This window comes from Penicillium antarcticum (assembly GCF_028974205.1).
Source record: "Penicillium antarcticum strain IBT 31339 chromosome Unknown utg000006l_segment0_segment0, whole genome shotgun sequence".
NCBI classification, from domain to species: domain Eukaryota; kingdom Fungi; phylum Ascomycota; class Eurotiomycetes; order Eurotiales; family Aspergillaceae; genus Penicillium; species Penicillium antarcticum.
This window is the reverse complement of record NW_026695304.1, coordinates 1,401,597-1,418,121: the sequence shown is the minus strand read 5'-3', so window position 1 is coordinate 1,418,121 and position 16,525 is coordinate 1,401,597. Positions and strand designations below refer to the sequence as shown.

Genomic DNA, 16,525 nt, shown 5'->3' with positions numbered 1-16,525 from the left:
CACGCAAACATGTGATGTATCATTTTGGCTCTCTCGTATGTCCTGTTTCGCTTTTTTTGGTCCGATATCCTGTAGTAGAGTGAAAAGTATTGATTGTTCATTGACAACTGGTCTATACAACCAAGTGACCCGGTTTCGTGACCATCAAACGTCTACAGTTGTCGGATTATATTATCATTTCAACAAGACCTTTTCAATTAAATAATTTGTACATGTAGTAATCATATGTGCCTACATGGAATATCGGTATATATACAAATGTAGAGACAGGAAACAATTTCGCTAATTTTCAAAATGGGTGAAAAAAAAGACGCCGACTTTCTAAGAACATGATCATCAGCGTGAACATAATCGCAACAAACTTCAACGTGTGAGGGTAAACACGTCGATCACCTCTGACCCTCCCATATGGGATGGGTTATGGGTAGTATGCCCTTGATGATTGGCACGAGACTGTCCAGCCGCACGGGTTTTGTCAGAAACAAATCCATACCGGATCCCGTGGCATCGCGCTGCACGTCAGCTTGCGCAAGGCCGGTCAGGGCGACGATCGTGACACGATCATTAGTCGCTAATGTCTTTTCAAATTCGCGTATTCGCCTTGTGGCTACCAGGCCGTCCATGACTGGCATGGATATATCTATTGTGGATGTTAGATTCCAAAGGCGTAATATAAACCCCGATTTGTGACTCACCCATGATGATAATGCTGATATTGGAGGCATTAGCCTTGAAAAATTCCAAGGCTTCTTCCCCATTTTGTGCAAGCGCGTAATCACATTTTAACTTTTTCATGAACGCAATTAAGAGTCGTAGGTTGATGTCATTGTCATCCACAAGGAGAACAGTCATAGGTGCTACCTGTTGAGGCTCGACTGCTAGATCTAGTTCCTTTGCGACAAGTGGGTCGTCCCCTGAAGCAATCGGAGATTTATAAGGGCTATCCACCACATCATCTGACGAATTTTGCGATCCAAGGAAATTTTTCAGAAACTGGCCTTCTGGAATATCGATCTTAGGATCTTCGCTGAAACCGCTAGTTGGCGTGTTGAGAAGCAAACTTCCTTCATCATCAGTAGCCGAAGAGTCGACTGCCCTTGATGGTTTTCTTCGTGTGCCGCTCAACAGATCTAGTCGTTCTTGTTGGCGCTTGATGCAGATTTCCAATGTGTTTGCCAATTTGCGTGGCCCACATGGCTGGCTGATAAACTCAAGGACCTCTGTATCCCCGCGTCTCTGGGCGTTTGCAGACATTGAATGCGCAACCCTTGGCGATGAGCAGATGATAATGACAGGTGAAGTAAATCGGGTGTTTGGACTAGGGGCAATGGGCTTGATTTCCAAATTGCCAAGATCTAGGAATTCATGGGGTGAAATGTAAAAGTCGCAGTGGTCGAAATGCGTCTGTGACGGAACAACCAAGGACACATTCATGCCGAACCAATCTTGACACAATTTTTGCAAGGATAAACAAAGTGCAGTGTCTAGGTCAGAGGTCCCTAGGCCTAGCACACCAATGGTTTTATCGTGAACAAGAGCTTTCGTCATTGGCACAGGGACGCGAGTATCCAGGCCCTCTGTAGTATCGAGCTCGGAGACGTGATCGAGAGTCACGGTAGTGATGACTTCAGTGCCAATATCCTTCTGAGAATTAACCTGAATGACACCCCCAAGCGATTTGACAATCCGGTGCGTGATGCTGAACCCAAGACCATTACCGGTTGTCATGCTGTCTTCTTGAGAGAAAGCAGTGAACAGCCCGTTTTTGAGATAATCTGGGTCAATGCCACATCCGGTGTCTTTAATAATCACTGTGACCTCTGACCGTGAGGGGTCGCCACTCATTCCGTATTCAACTGGGGTTGCCTTCAAAGAGACATGTATGTACCCATACTGAGTGAACTTGAGGGCATTCCCAAAGACATTCGTGAGGATCACATGCCATGCGCCAGGTCGGGTTGAAAACTTCCAACTCTTTGCACTATCGATGTCGAGGATGACCTTTACTCCTCGTTGAGACACAAATGATTTTTTTGGTGACGCGAACCCAGCAATACCCCGGAGCGGAGAACGTGAGTTGTCAAAAAAAGAAAAGCCCGCAAATACTGTCTCTAGAACATCTTCCACGGCAGAATCGAGTTCAACATAGGAGTCGACATCGACCTTCCCATAGTTTGGACTCTGCTCGGCTGTAGAATGCCCTGTGAATGATCTACGGTGGGTTCCACCAGGTGTTTTGCCGAGGGAATTTGGCCGAACATCATTAATGCTGGCATACTCAAGCAGTTGGTTGATTGAACCCAAGAGTGTGAACGCACAGGCCCCAATAGTATGAACGAAGCCACGCTGGAGCGCATCAATCACAGTATCGTTGAGGAGCTCTGCAGTACCAAAAATTCCGTGAAGAGGCGATCGAAGCTCATGACTGAGCCCTGCAAGCAGATCTGACTTTGCCCGTTCGGAAAAATGGGCACCGAGTCGATGTACTTCAGCCATGACACTATTTCCAAATGCCAGAAGGAACGCCAATTCATCATTGGATGTGAACACACGATGGGGTGATCGTGTCCAGGTCAGACTGCCTGAATACCACCTGCCTTTGTGTGAATCCCACAACGGCGAGAAAACGATGCTTCGAGAATCGGGGGCGAGTTGAAGAAGTGCTTCGGCATCCTGACGCACTAGAGCCTTCCGTGTTTTTTTATACTTCTTGCCCCCAGTACGCCGGAAAAAGGGTTTGAAAACACCATCGCTGGTTTCATCAGACGAGATTGCGCCGTTTTCGCCAAAGTTGAAAATCTTTCCTCGCGGATAACGGTGCAGAAGCCCACCGAGGAAAGACTCGGATAATGCGATTTCGTTATTTTTGATCCATTGTTCGCTGACGCTGGACGCATTCGAAGTTGAAAATCCAAGTATCTGGCAAGGATTTGACGTGCTTTTCCCGGCATGGTCATCTTGTTCTCTTCCTAGCAAAACCTGCTGTCCAAGCGAGTCTCGCTCTTTGGGTTCATCATCACTGGAAGAATACGAGGAGCTTTCAACACCACTGCTCTCGGTGTCAGATTTAGCGTTGCTGACCAAAGACTCCTGAGAACGAAACTTGGCATCGAAAAAGACAACCGCTTCAACTTCGATACTCTCGCGAATGAGATTGGCCGCACGCGAAAAGGTTTCCTTCACCTTAGCTGTGTAATCATCTCTCGGGGATTGTCGTTCATCACCCTGTGTAATGGCTGCCTGAGATGTCCGGTCGAGCTTGGATTGCGCCTTAGCATCTCGTTTGCTGGTATCTGCAGTGACCACTGGTGTCTGCTTTTGCTCAACAGTCTGAGATGTCTGACTCCGGGGAATGTGAAGATTATATGGGTGGAAAGGTACGTGACTAGACGGACCATTTCGCGCCATGGCTAAATGGACATGATGGGAAACTTGCTTATCTTGTTGTTCTTGGTTGACATGTCCCTCTGATGTGCTATTTTTGTCACTGTGGTGACCTTCAATTTCGATGAGCCACGAGTTGCGCAAACTGCCCTTTCCCTCCAGAAAGCTTCCAAGGCCCACCACCATACGCTCACTGCGGACATGTTGGCTTCTTGCCCGGCTTGTTTCCAAGTAATTCATGACAGTGGCCCCTACATCAGCCAGAAACTTCAGCAAACTAGCTTCCAACGGATCGTGTGGTTTATCATCAAGAACTGTATAAGCACCTATCACGATACCCTTTGGGCTAATGATAGGGCTAGAGGCTAAGAACCTGACATTCGGAAAGGATGTGACATCCGGGTGGTCCTTGAACTCATCATCCTGCGTGAGGTCTGGCACAACGAAGACGCGGTCACTAGGAGCTTGCGCATTTGCAACGGGTTTCAAGACAGATCTACAGAAACTGCGATCATATGAAACCGTGCAGCTCCCGAGCCATAACTCATCTCGGCAATTGTGGTCGGTGTCATCTTGAAGGCTTAGGGTTCGGGTGGCTTCGGTAAGAATGTGCTGCTCGTTTCGACTGAATAGCGAAATCAGGGTGCGTTGGGCATCCAGTCGTAAAGTACCCAGTTGGGCAAATGCCGTCAGAACGGGATCCACCGACGATCGGGCAACGAATTCCTTTGACGGAGTAATGGGCCCGATGTGGTGAAGGGCGTGCGCTTTCAAATGGTACGGCGGTAAGTACCTGTGGAAGCAGGTCGTATGATTAGCCTACGGCGTTTGGCAGAGGTTGATTGCGCAGTCGGGTAGGATCTAGATGCAACCATAACTGGTAGAATTACTTATAGAATTCACGCTCGTCCGAAGTGCCAAAGTTGGTTTGGTACTGAGCATCGCGGAACGAGGTTGGGCGTGACATTGCGCCAAAGTCGAAGCAATCATGCGCATGCAGCAGTGTCGTTCTATAAACCGATGCGCTTTCTTTCCATGGAGCCTTCCTCGGCAAGGAAGCAGGACAGAATCATTGAGAGGGCAGAGTTTCAAAAATGCAAGGAATCAGAGCGGGGTGTGGAGAGAGAAAGCTCAAAGGGCTTAGATAAGTGGTGGCTTGAAGCCCACACAAGTGATCATGAGAATGCTTGATCATTGGTCCGATCTAGACATCTCACTGGAAGATTCTTTGCTCTGTTTGTTTTATCCCTGTGGCATTCCGTGCGAATAGGAGATACAGAAAATATAGTACTTCGATCTCCGATCACCGATCTTTGCTCTCTGATGACACCATGAAGCCAGCTCTATACGTATAACTCATTGGCTTCGTATACTTTGCTCTGCAATCTTTCAAAGTGGCAAATCATGCTGATCCTTACCTAATCAACCCTTTTCTGCCTTTTTGCTTTTCCTGCTTGAGGAAGGCGGTCGCCTCCACTGATCACGTCCTTGCGTTGTAGAACATCGGATGCATCTATATATGTTGTGTCCTGGGATATTGCAGGCATCTCAGCCTTTTCTTCGTGCAATTCTGTCATCCCAGGCATTTGAAATTTGTCGGAAGCGGATTTATAAATGCAAAATACTTCAGAAACCTGGTCATATGCGATGCATGAGATGTGAACGACTGAATCTATCATGCACATTTGTGTTACCATCCAAGACAAGAGGTCCTAAGCGGCAGTATGGTAGCTCTAAGGGTCTCAGTTGTGGAGGCTATTTTCTGACATCTATCAAGTCCCTCAGTCGAGCTGCAACCTCAGAGACAACATGTTCCCACAGTTGCATACCGAACTAACAGTATTTGTGACCGTGGCTTCTTCAAGTCTATCATGCAAGACTATCTCAAATATCTCTATCCTATGGTCCCGGTGGTATACCGACCCTCATTCCGAAAGGCCCTACTAGAGGACCAAGACTTGGAGGACGATTCTTTGCACTCAAGATTTCCATTGCAGCGCTGGTCGTTGCAACAATGCCTAGCAGGCTTACGCCTACCAGACTGGGACCTTGTCTTCGAGTTTTACTTCCCGCAAAGAGTTTGTTCATTTTTACTACACCAAATGCGTGGGAATGAGAACATCTTCCTACTTCGATGATCTTGGACTTCAGAAATTTGCTCTCATATGTCTTCTTTGCGGCATTTTTACAGCTTAAATACCACATCTGATCCAGGATGCTAAGAATGGAGGCGATGCAAATCGCTCGTCTTTTGAATCTGAATCGTATCTCTTGAGTGTGAAGGATTGAATTCAATCGAAACACAATTACGCAAAAAAGGGCCCTGGCTTATTTTTTATAGCATTGTGTGCGTATAACCACAATTCCAGCCGTTGCCTATGACACTAATAAAATATACTTTCCCGTCATGCTCATCTGCGGAATCTTTCTAGAGAGCGGCTGACCTACTTGGATTCATCCTTGCTTTATTCCATCAACCCAGAGGATCTCATATCGCTAAATGTGGAAGATAAATTAATATTTTAATACGAAGTGATTACGCCTACCTCGACTAGGCCATGTCTCGTGACAGGTTTTATTCTCCACTCCCGAGTGCTTTGGGCTACAATTAGAAGTCCTTGTCTAAATATAACAACGGATGAGCCACGTCCTTGTGTTAAATCCAAAAACCCTAATATGGAAGTTTCATATTTACAGGACCGTCTCCACAGTCTAAAATACTTGCGGATATTCCGTCGTGCCTCCAAACATGGGCTCTAACTGATGGCGAGTAACGACGAAGGAGATATGAGTCGATTGCAACTTTCATCAATTCGGGCAAATCTGCATGTGACTCATCTATGGCTACACAGTCTTATCTTGGATCAACTGGAAGCCGCGCAGTCCCATCCTCAGGGGCCCTTTTCGTCCTCATCTCAAGTATTTCTGCTGTAATTCATGGGTATCGCACTAGAGGGGAGGGCAGATTCGCTATACGGATACTCAAATCATGCACTTTTACAAAATACAAGGGCCAAGTTTGCTTATTCATGGCTTTCAAAAATTCGTATGTATGCCCGAGTAAAATTTGAAAATAGCAACTGCCAACTTTAACACATGAACCAAGTTGGTTCAGCTATTACACATCTGGGATCATTGCTTCATACTCCAACACCGCTGGATGATTCACGCCCCCAACAGCGAGTTTGCCAAAGTCTGGCTCAGGGTGTTCCTCGACATCAGGGAATGGGCCCATCGGGGTAATTGCCTTGGGGTTGATATCATAATGACTCTTCGTGTACTGAGCTCCGTTAGCCAACGTGATAGATCCCGAAAGTCTGGAAAGAACATACATTTTCTTTAATATGCTTGAAGTTCGTCGACTCTCTCGCAGCCGGCACATTCCAGTACATATGTTTCAACCAATTATTGAGAATTGGATAATCATGTCGAACAGTTCCCAAGTTGCACTTGAAATGTTGCACATACACCGTATCAAACCGGATCAGGGTTGCGTACAGCCGAATATCGAGCTCTGTCATTTCTTGTCCTAAGACGAAGGGACCACCATGCTGTGCAACAAGACGTTCGAGCTTGTTTAATGCACCGAAGACGGGCACGACATTCTTATCATAGTCTTCCTGGTTTGATGCGAATCCAGCTTTGTAGACACCTGCATTTACATCTGATTGCACCCAAGGAGTGATTGCGTCGATTTTCTCGCGCAAATGAGGTGGATAAAGGTCAATTGAGGCGAGTGATGGCGGAAGTAGCTCATTGAAAGCACTGGGGAGCCATCGCAGAAGCTCTGCACTTTCCTGATCGCAATTTTCAGATTAAAATTCAAACAATAAGTGAAAGCTCGAGGACAGAATAATGACTTACATTGCAAACCGCCGTTCCGGTCTTCTTATCCCACAACAACGGTACCGAATACCTCCCCTTGTACTCCGGATCTGCGCGGAAATATACTTTGTGCAGATAGTTTTCGCCAAAGAGATGGTCCACCGTCGCGCCGGGATATTCGTCGTCAGATTCAGGGAAGCGCCATCCCGGCCAACCATTTGCGTCGCCCTTTGGGTATGGCTTCACAATGCTGATGTCGATAAATTCGGTGAGACCCTTGAGATGACGAACGAAATTGGCGCGATGTGCGAATGGGCAAAAGAGTCCGATGTAGAGGTGATAGCGGCCTTTTTCGGCGGGGAATTCCTCGCCTGGAATGAGGCCATGCCAGCCGTCGGCAGTAGCGGGGTCGTGAATTGCAACAGGGTGTGCAGTCATGATAACTTTTGTTGTTGAGGAGTTATGCGGGTCGTTCGACTGCTGTGAAATTAACTTACCTTGTGAAATAGGATGGGGGTGGTTTATGACTGATGATTGATAAGGGACGGAACCCTTTCCGCTGAGGTCAGAAAATGTCGTCAAATTAGACTCAGATCAGATCTTAGTGCGGACCTCAAAAAGCTCAATAAATACTTTTAGATGATCTAGATTAATCTTTGATGGCTATACATTTGAGCCAACAATCATTTATACATACCTGGAACTACGAGTTCTAAATTCTGAGTACTAGTTCCTCTGTAGTCGAGGTCCCGATAGATCCGGCAGAACAGGCAACCCATGAATTATAAGTCAGACTTTCAAATCTCCGAAGAAGTTTGGGATCTAGCAATTGGTATACTGTACATTGTGTATATGCGTGTGTAAGTGCTTTTTATCCGTCATTCCTCGGAAAACTGTCTCCGAAGAGATCGATTTCCCCAAGCTGCTGTAAGGATTAAGGCGGCAGTGATCCAATTGCAGAGCTGGGATAAGTAGGGTAACCAAAGCGTCGTAAGACCTGGTCGGCATCATCTTACAAAATTGCTTCACAGCTAGGCAAAGGGTAACTGCTCAATCGGCTGAATATCTAGGTCGACGATGACGGTTTAGTCATTTTCACTTCTTCCCGCGTTGGAATCTACTTGTTTCCGAGTCACTTGGCAGTCACTAGCCGGAATTAAGTTGGTTCAAAAGGTCTTTGTCCAATTGTGGCTTATAGTTGTCGTATTGTGTGCACTAAGATCCGGACTTGCAGGATTAAAGATAAGCCGATGCTTCGATAGGACATAACTTATTTCCTAAACAGTCTAGCGCCAGAAGACAAGCTGGGAACCCAAAGTCCGACGCATCGAGTTTATATTTCTAAGCTGTTTAGAGAAAAATACTAATATAAAAGGTTCCAAACGGAATTTGGAAGCCTGCTTCAATCAAAAATTCCAAAGACTTTTTAGTCCAAGTTCTCGTGTAAAGACCTACTTCAATTTTCACGATGTCGGCTGGTCCCGAACTTGATAATGACGCTGTGTTGAAGTGGCTCGAAGCGGTAAGTCTGTCTTTTAAAAAATCACAGCATGGGTAACTAACCTTTATTGATACTAAGTTCCACCGAGCAAGCGCCTCCCTCGATGCCGATAAATGGCTGGACGAATTTATGACTGATGATGTGGAATTGCAATATGGAAATAGCCCTGTGACCAAAGGCAGCGAAGTACGGCAGATGTTTAAGACTGTCCTGGGTCAACTAGATATGATGACCCACGAGGTCCGCTACTTTGACTATGTAGCCCCTCGTATCTATCAAGCGGCCACCATCCGATATCTTGTCAAAGGAGACAGCCTAAACACAGACGAGATCACAATTCCCGGTTTTGCTACATTTTATATCCGACAAGATGACAACGGTCTCGTGAAGTGTTATCGGGCGGAGACCTTCCTAGACCCATCGGCTGTGTTTCAACGAATTGCTGAGAGATCAAGCAAAGTCTGAACAGCTATAATGGGCATATTTGTGGCAGAAGTGGCACACCGATCAGCTTGTGCTTTGATAAAGGATCGTAACCTCGAATCCTGTATCTGCAATAAATTTTGGTATTCTTGTGACCTGATCATCCGTATATTGACGGAATTTGTATATGTACAATCTATCCTCTAATCCCAGAACCTTCATTCCTCATTGTACTTTTCCATCTGCAAGCCAGAAAACGTCAAAACCAACTCCCGATATGACTGATGAATATTTCCCAGGCAAGTTCATCCGTTTTTCATGTCTTCTCATTCTTCTTCGCTCCCCCTTTTCCACCTCCTCCGCATTCGAGTCTTCTATGTTGGTCACATCTGCGGTCACCCTCAGCACAATATCCAACTTCCGGTGCCAGCTTGCTTCGGGGAGGACGAACATCTCTGTCACGGCCGGATATTTTTCCCAAGCAAGATTCTTGAGCTAGACGGAAGTTTCTACTTTACCTGTCGCGCTGATGGAATCTTCATCGCCGGCATCCTCTCGGACTTGCAGAGCGAAACCCCACGGGAAAGCTTCTGCTAGTAGCGGGTTGTAGACTGGAGCCATTTTGTCGGATTTTATGCTGATTGGTCAGAGAAACAGAGCCTTCTGTAGCGAATTCGAGTCATCGATTAGATGTTTCCACGTGCGACAAATGCGTTGAGCGGCGATCAGCGTTCGCATATCCATCTCGTGCAGAATTAGAGTCACAATCTCCGAAATTGCGAGTGCCCTCGTCTGAGCAAGGTCTTTGAGTTCCATTTCTTCTTTGGTCGATGAAGAGCCGGCTCTATCATGCTTCAAATAGGAATGGAATACTCGTAATATGTTAATAGTGTATTATGTCGATCTGCGCAGAGCCGCTCCCGGATGGAGGTGGGTTTAAGGAAGGGGTTCGCCCACTGCCTCTAAGACCCTACAATCCTGCAAATATTAACTCTACCCTCGCTCAAGCCCTGCCGAGTCCCCATATGTACTACCAAAGATAAGGATGTCCCACTATGATCACACCTCTGGTGACATACAAGACCAACTAAAGCTACACGACACTTTTCAATGCTCCAACATTCGTTGCTATAAATAGTCAATTTAATCATTAAAATATTTGACAAATAGAATTTCGCATGAGTACACATTATTGATAAAAATATCAACTTAATTCCGACCGATACACTTTCGGCCAATTTGTATCCTCGGCATCTAGCTCCCTGGGAGGAGATTGGTAGACCGGTGGAGCAGACTGTAGGTTACCACCCTTCTCATTCAGTCTCTGCTGCAGAACTTGCATCTGACGCCGTGTTCGCATGTAGAGCCAGAACATTGTCACGGCTGCAATCGCAAGGGGCGCACCAATCCCAAGCCCAATTCCAAGTTCGGCCCCCAAGGGGCTTTCGCATTCCTCTGGCGAGCCCGAGGTCAAAACCGTCGAACTTGTTTGGGAAGTCGAGGTATCCGTAGATTGAGAAGTCGATGAAGTCGCGGTTGCTGAGCTGACCGCGGATGATGAGGTGGGAATTCCTAACTGCGCCACCGTGACATTACTCTCGACCCAGGTAAAGTTACCCAGCTGAGCGTCGCAAACGGAAGAAGACCATCCTGAGCCTCCGCAGGTGAAAACTTCATTGTTATTTGTAGGGCAAGGATATAGGTTAGCCCATCCGCCGTCGATTTCTGCAGTTGATATGCCGTATTAGTTGCTGAGGATATCATATATATAGCTGGCTTTCGAACTCCTGGGATGAGGCTTTACCTTCGTAGCAGATTCGAGGGCATTCTGATATAGGCCACGATTTATCGGTACATGCTCCTCGGTAGACTGTCATATATTTCCCCGCAATGCAAAGGTTGTTGGATAGACAGGCTTCGCCAGATGCACAACAGTGTTTTGAACCGGGACACGGCATCCAATTATCAGGGGCAGCTTTGCCATTAGGCCAATAGCAAGTGTCAGCCAAAGTTGAGTGGCAGAAGTAGAAAAGGAATAAGAGTGAGAAGCGTTTCATTTTGTTGAACAGGCTCGATAAATCTTTTCGGAGAACGAAAGAGGGGATTGTTGGAATCGGTCACATTTGCTGTCGAGATAAACAGAAACTTCTTTGGGCGTATAAAATATCCCAGTCAAGAAGCTAACAGGCAATAAAATGGATAAAGAAAAAGGCAAACGCGAATGAAGGGGGAAGTTCCACCGTCGGGTTTAAAGGGTAATCAATTCCCTACGGTAGGGATGGATAGATGATGATACGCGCCTAGGTGCAGAAGGTCCCGTTCTTTCCCATGGCTGGGCCAGTAGGGTTAATAATAGACAAATTATCGCGAAAACAGTGCAGGCGCTAATTCAAGAATCACCATGATCACCGTATGGCCCCCAAGTCGGTGGCTTACAGAAAAACGCCGGGCGCTAATTAGAAACAAGATTGCTACGGGTAAGGCACGACCCAGTTCAAAAGTACACTATGTTTCGGGGGACCGAACGTTACGCCGGGCGCTAATTTTCGTTTTATATTTCGATCGCTACCATCTCTCAGACCCATTGAGGATTCTGCTCTAGTAAGATATCATTGCTTTGCGCGCTTAAGAACCAACTTGGCTATTAAGACTAAGGTCGCCAAAATTTAAGGAGTTTTAAGCGTATGACAAATGCTACAAGAAAGTCGAGAAAACGAAGCATTGAGGGCAGATAAACACCGTTCAAACCAGTGGGCCACTGCGGCGGAGTGGTGGACCTTCGACAATCGCCACCCTTAATGCCCTGGCCCTTCCACTGCCCACGTGTTACTTTCCGATCCCCGGTCTACTCATGGTTCCGACTGCAATATCTTGAGCTTTGCTCTCAATGCATCAGCACATCTATTTGGATGCAATGCTTGTTTCTTCCTAGCTGGTACTTACCTACTCCAATTTGGTGACTTTCCTATGAATTGGTTCTTGGTATATCACTAAACGCATCAGCCTCATTGAATTAGGAAATACATTTGCTTACAAAGGGCTCAGCATAGTGAAGCTCGACGCAGTTAAGTCGCTGAATGAAATTGAAGTACCGAACTCCGTTCATAACCATCCCAATGCCGGGAAATCCCATCAATGATCCAGCAAGATCAGAAGCCCCCGTGATTAAAAAAACGAAATGTTCGAAAGTTCTCAATATCAAAGTGCATACTGAGTTCACGTCGGTAACCCTGAGTGTGAAAATTAATGATTCTCGCAACACGCTTCACAGCCTGACTGCAAGCACGCGGAACAAGATACGAGACCATCTTTCCAAAACGCGAGGCTAATAAAGCATGAAACTCGGCAGAGGAGCTGTCTCAGTGAGCAAGCCATTATTCAAAGACGCAAAAGGTTAGCAGTAATCAAACACAGACCGAGCAGCGTGGTCCGTATCGAAATTAACGACGTCAGAGAAGAAGATGGAATGGAGACTGCTGAGTAGGAAGATATTCTCGTGGACAGCCTTTGTGAGTTCCGAGACCCGGGGACCAGACGCGTTTCGGAGGTGGTAGATAACTTCAATGAAAATCACGCCCGGTGCTGTTCAGCCGACCCAGTATGTTCGTGAACTTTCCGAAGTGAGGATTCTGTACAGGTGATAGCGGGCGTTTGGGGTAAGAGTTCGAATTGTTCGAGCGGTACGTCAAGTTGACCGATTCAAGCACGATATAGGGTTGGTAGGGGGACGTCTCGGTGAGTGATTTGCCAGATTTGAGGGTCGAGAGTACCAAAGGTGAAAGGTGTTCTGAGGATGGGACATCCGGCTGTGTTGGCGTAATTCCCACATCTTTGTAGGGCTTTGCCTTGTGGTTCCCAAGCTGGATATGTCCGGGGCATAACATGGTTGGTTGAGAGTAGCATTTGTTTGGATCTTGTGAAGACTTGGGCGATGGTAATGCTCGAGGAATACACGGTTTATAGGACTTGGTTGACGCGGCAAGATGTTTATGGAAAAGTATCAACAATGTTTAGATGGATCAGTTGGATTTGGAAGGATTCGTTCTGACATTTCATGAAAATTGAACCTAGCTGATACTATCATATGGTATATTAGAATCATGGAAGAGAAAAGTCAACAATAGGATTATAAGGCAGACAATATCAGACGAAACCAACAGCATCAAGGCAATAAGTGTCATAGCATGCAAAGCAAACAGTGATAATGAACATGAGTAAAACAAAAAAAACCTGAAAGCCATATGATAATACAATAAAACCCATGATAGCTTGACTTTGGATTATATCGACATCACAATAGGGTGTCTTTTCAAATAGAAGCTGACCATCGGCGCCTGAAACATAGAGCCTGGGCTCAGTCTCGTAATTGTATTCTTCCTTGAATAATTTACACATAGAAGGCTCACAAAATTTAGAGAATTATGTAGAATTGGGCAACGAAGGTCTACAAACTAAACGTAATAAAAAGGTATATACACAATGAATTGCAAATTTGTCAGGTGAAAAATATCAAGCATGCCAGTCGACAGAACGCAAGGCTCGATCAACACGGTGTCACAGCCGAAACCGTGTCAATATAAACCGACGCAAGCGTATTCGTAACAAATTTGAGTGACAACGTAGTAGAGCTGGATGATGCCACGAAAGAGCCCTGGAAAGGCTTCCAAACATTTCTAATAGAGGCTCCAATATTGACAGAGTACAAAGTTGCGTAGGTGTTGTCGAATGATATCTGGAAAGTCGAGGCAGAATTTCCATTTGACACCAAATAGTACAAAGAAATGGTATAGGTTTTGCCAACAACAGTGGGAATTGCCTGTTTGATCATTGGCGTGCTTATACCGACACCACTTGTGTAGAGATCGATTGCGTAAGGAGTGTTGACACCGGCAACGAACGCATACCTGCCGTTGCCTGTGGAAGAGTAGGCCCAAGGAGAGAGGGCTGCACCGGCGAAATTTTGGTTTGAGACGACGTTCACGCCGCAGGTTGGGGAGCTGGTGGCCGTTGAGGTGACGGTGATGGTTGTGGTTGTTGACACTGTTTGCGTGACGGTCACGTCGATGGTTGATGTGGCGAAAGCGGTGCTGGTGACATCGACTGTGTTGGCAATCGTGGTTTGAAGAGTTACAGGTACTGTGGCGGTGACAGTCAATGACGAAGTGGAGGTGATTGTTGCTACCTGGGTCACGTCAACGGTTGTTGTTGAGGTTTCTGTGATCGTCAGAGACGCTGTTTCGGTAGCGGTAACATCGGCTGTTGCGGTAGTTGTCTGGCTTGTCGTAATATCAACAGTCTCTGTATTTGTTTGAGTGGTTGTGACATCAGTTGTCCCAGTCGCAGTCACGTCTTGCGTGACATTCTCAGTCACAGAGGCAGTTTCTTGGGCTGTTACATCCAAAGTGGTCGAGGTCGTCACGTCGCTGGTTAATGTGGCCGTGACAACATCGGTTTCGGTAGTAGGACTGTCAACCGTGACTGTCACTGTGGAGATATCGGTGGCGGTGGTGGTCGAAGAGGCGGTGATAGATGAAGTTGCCATAATAGTCACCGTCTTCATGACATTGGTAGTGACAGTGTCAGTCTTGACGGTAGTCAACACGGGTGCCTTTTTTGTAACAAACTCGGTTGTGAATTTGGTGATGTAAACAGTGTATACCCCAGGAGCCACGGTATGAGTAGTGAGAGTCTTAGTAATCTAGTGGCAGAATTAGTATTTGAAGTTGAAAAATGAATGAATATAAACTTACTGTGGGAGTTGCAAGAGTCTTTGTGGTATACACGGTCGAACCCCGATCCTCATCAAACAAGATCGAGCATGCACGCGATAGATGAGTGGTATCAATGCCTCTCAACAGAGAAGGAGTGAACAGACCAGCACGCTCATCAATCACGTCTCTCTTTGCTGGAGCAACAGTAGCCATGGTGGTTGTCGTTACAGTGATACCATCAGTCTGAACGGTAGTTATGGTAGCAGTGGTATATTCCATCGCGGTCGCGGGGATCGTGTTAGTTGTAGTGACGAAGTCAGTCTGAGTAGTCGTCTCGGATTGAGTATCTGTCGCAGTAACATCCACCTCTTGTGTAGTGGTTAATAAGATAGTGTTGGTGGCCGTTGCAGTGGCAGTATCAGTAAAGGAAAGGGTCACAGTGTCGGTATGGAAGTTAGTCGCAGTAACAGTCGCAAAATTGGTGTAGAGATTGGTGACATAGTCGGTTGCAAGGTCAGTAATGAATGCTGTGACATAGGCCGTCGAGTAGTCGGTGATAGTGTTCGTAAATGTTTCGGTGGTGGTATCCGTAAAAGACTGAGTGATTGTGGCAGCCGCATAATCAGTAATTGCTTTGGTGACTGTGTTTGTGATGAAGCTCGTCACTGGTACTGTGATTGTTTCATAGTCCGGCTCGGTCAAGAAGACAGTAGAAATATCAGTGGTCGTCAGGGTGGACAAGTCAGTGGCCGTCACAGGCACAGTGTGAGTCGAAGTCGAAGTCGTATGGAGAGTGGTGGTGCTAGTGGGTGACTTCACAATTGTAGAGGTAATACGTTCGGTTGAGGTCGATGTCACTTGGTGAGAGTGGTCGGTGATAGTCTCGGTGACCCTGACAGTCTTTGGCGCTGGATTCACCGTCTTGATTTTGGTGACAACCTCGCATGTCTCATGAATGAGTTCACGACAAAAAAAGTGGCCTTCTGGGCATTTTCGGATCAAGCGAACAAGATCACCAATGTTGTCCTCGGCCTCATTCACCGGGCACGAATTGCCCTGATTGGGATGATCTGGGGCATGGGGTAGAGCCGAAGTGGTGACTACGCAAGCCAATGCCAGTAATAGCGAAGGCTTCCACATCATAATATGCAAAGCGAGTAGCGACAGTAGTAAAATTCAAGACATTGGGTGGAATCATAGCTAAATATACGAGACAACCTCGATACCTCCGAGAGATAAACACATCAAAGCCCAAACCAGGGCATTTCGAAGCGATCTGGGGTAGGGCTCCATAGGCCATGATTGAGACAACAAGCGAAAATTTGATGCTTTGCTAGAAGCTAGTCTGTTCTGGGGGAAGCTTGAACCTGGTCGTCCCCAAAAGCAGCCACGCAACGCGATGGGGGCAGCGCACTATTGAAGTGGCGCTGGGGAGACTTTGGTCCAGGTCCTCGCTGGGTCAGGAACTGCCCGGTTCCATGTGGCTCATGGGCGTATTCTCCGGTCGGCTTTTGTGGCTGAAAATCACAGGTGAGTTGTTAGTCTCGGCGTCCCCGACACAAATAGCTTAACCCACGCCCCTCGGCTATATTGTCCCTATTCCAGATCATTTTATTTGTGGAAGCCCCTTTTCATGAAGCAATAGTCTCAAAGGGGCCATGGCTCTCTGCAAAAGGCATTG

At 46.6% G+C, this 16,525-nt stretch overlaps 7 protein-coding genes across 7 annotated transcripts; 1 reads left to right on the top strand and 6 right to left on the bottom strand.

Moving 5' to 3' along the window:
- Window positions 1–389: 389 nt before the first annotated feature.
- On the bottom strand, window positions 390–4,351 carry N7508_006611 (hybrid sensor histidine kinase/response regulator; the record flags this gene model as incomplete). The annotated part of the gene is made up of 3 exons (XM_058464677.1): window positions 390–640; window positions 696–4,177; window positions 4,275–4,351. The coding sequence occupies 3 exons, from the start codon at window positions 4,349–4,351 to the stop codon at window positions 390–392; spliced, it is 3,810 nt and encodes a 1,269-aa protein (XP_058318530.1).
- Window positions 4,352–6,502: 2,151 nt separating this feature from the next.
- On the bottom strand, window positions 6,503–7,647 carry N7508_006610 (putative cell wall organization protein/glutathione transferase (Gto3); the record flags this gene model as incomplete). Its single annotated transcript, XM_058464676.1, has 3 exons — window positions 6,503–6,664; window positions 6,717–7,181; window positions 7,249–7,647. The coding sequence occupies 3 exons, from the start codon at window positions 7,645–7,647 to the stop codon at window positions 6,503–6,505; spliced, it is 1,026 nt and encodes a 341-aa protein (XP_058318529.1).
- A 1,030-nt stretch (window positions 7,648–8,677) lies between these two features.
- N7508_006609 (uncharacterized protein) lies at window positions 8,678–9,175 on the top strand (the record flags this gene model as incomplete). Its single annotated transcript, XM_058464675.1, has 2 exons — window positions 8,678–8,731; window positions 8,789–9,175. 2 exons carry the CDS (start codon window positions 8,678–8,680, stop codon window positions 9,173–9,175), a joined length of 441 nt encoding a protein of 146 aa, XP_058318528.1.
- Window positions 9,176–9,449: 274 nt separating this feature from the next.
- N7508_006608 (uncharacterized protein) lies at window positions 9,450–9,754 on the bottom strand (the record flags this gene model as incomplete). Its single annotated transcript, XM_058464674.1, has 2 exons — window positions 9,450–9,628; window positions 9,652–9,754. 2 exons carry the CDS (start codon window positions 9,752–9,754, stop codon window positions 9,450–9,452), a joined length of 282 nt encoding a protein of 93 aa, XP_058318527.1.
- A 583-nt stretch (window positions 9,755–10,337) lies between these two features.
- N7508_006607 (LapA family protein) lies at window positions 10,338–11,190 on the bottom strand (the record flags this gene model as incomplete). Its single annotated transcript, XM_058464673.1, has 2 exons — window positions 10,338–10,858; window positions 10,938–11,190. The coding sequence occupies 2 exons, from the start codon at window positions 11,188–11,190 to the stop codon at window positions 10,338–10,340; spliced, it is 774 nt and encodes a 257-aa protein (XP_058318526.1).
- Window positions 11,191–12,282: 1,092 nt separating this feature from the next.
- N7508_006606 (uncharacterized protein) lies at window positions 12,283–12,713 on the bottom strand (the record flags this gene model as incomplete). The annotated part of the gene is made up of 2 exons (XM_058464672.1): window positions 12,283–12,487; window positions 12,550–12,713. Coding segments are annotated over 2 exons (369 nt in total), but the record flags the coding sequence as incomplete, so codon positions are not given.
- A 963-nt stretch (window positions 12,714–13,676) lies between these two features.
- N7508_006605 (uncharacterized protein) lies at window positions 13,677–15,987 on the bottom strand (the record flags this gene model as incomplete). Its single annotated transcript, XM_058464671.1, has 2 exons — window positions 13,677–14,831; window positions 14,884–15,987. 2 exons carry the CDS (start codon window positions 15,985–15,987, stop codon window positions 13,677–13,679), a joined length of 2,259 nt encoding a protein of 752 aa, XP_058318524.1.
- Between the last annotated feature and the right edge of the window lie 538 nt (window positions 15,988–16,525).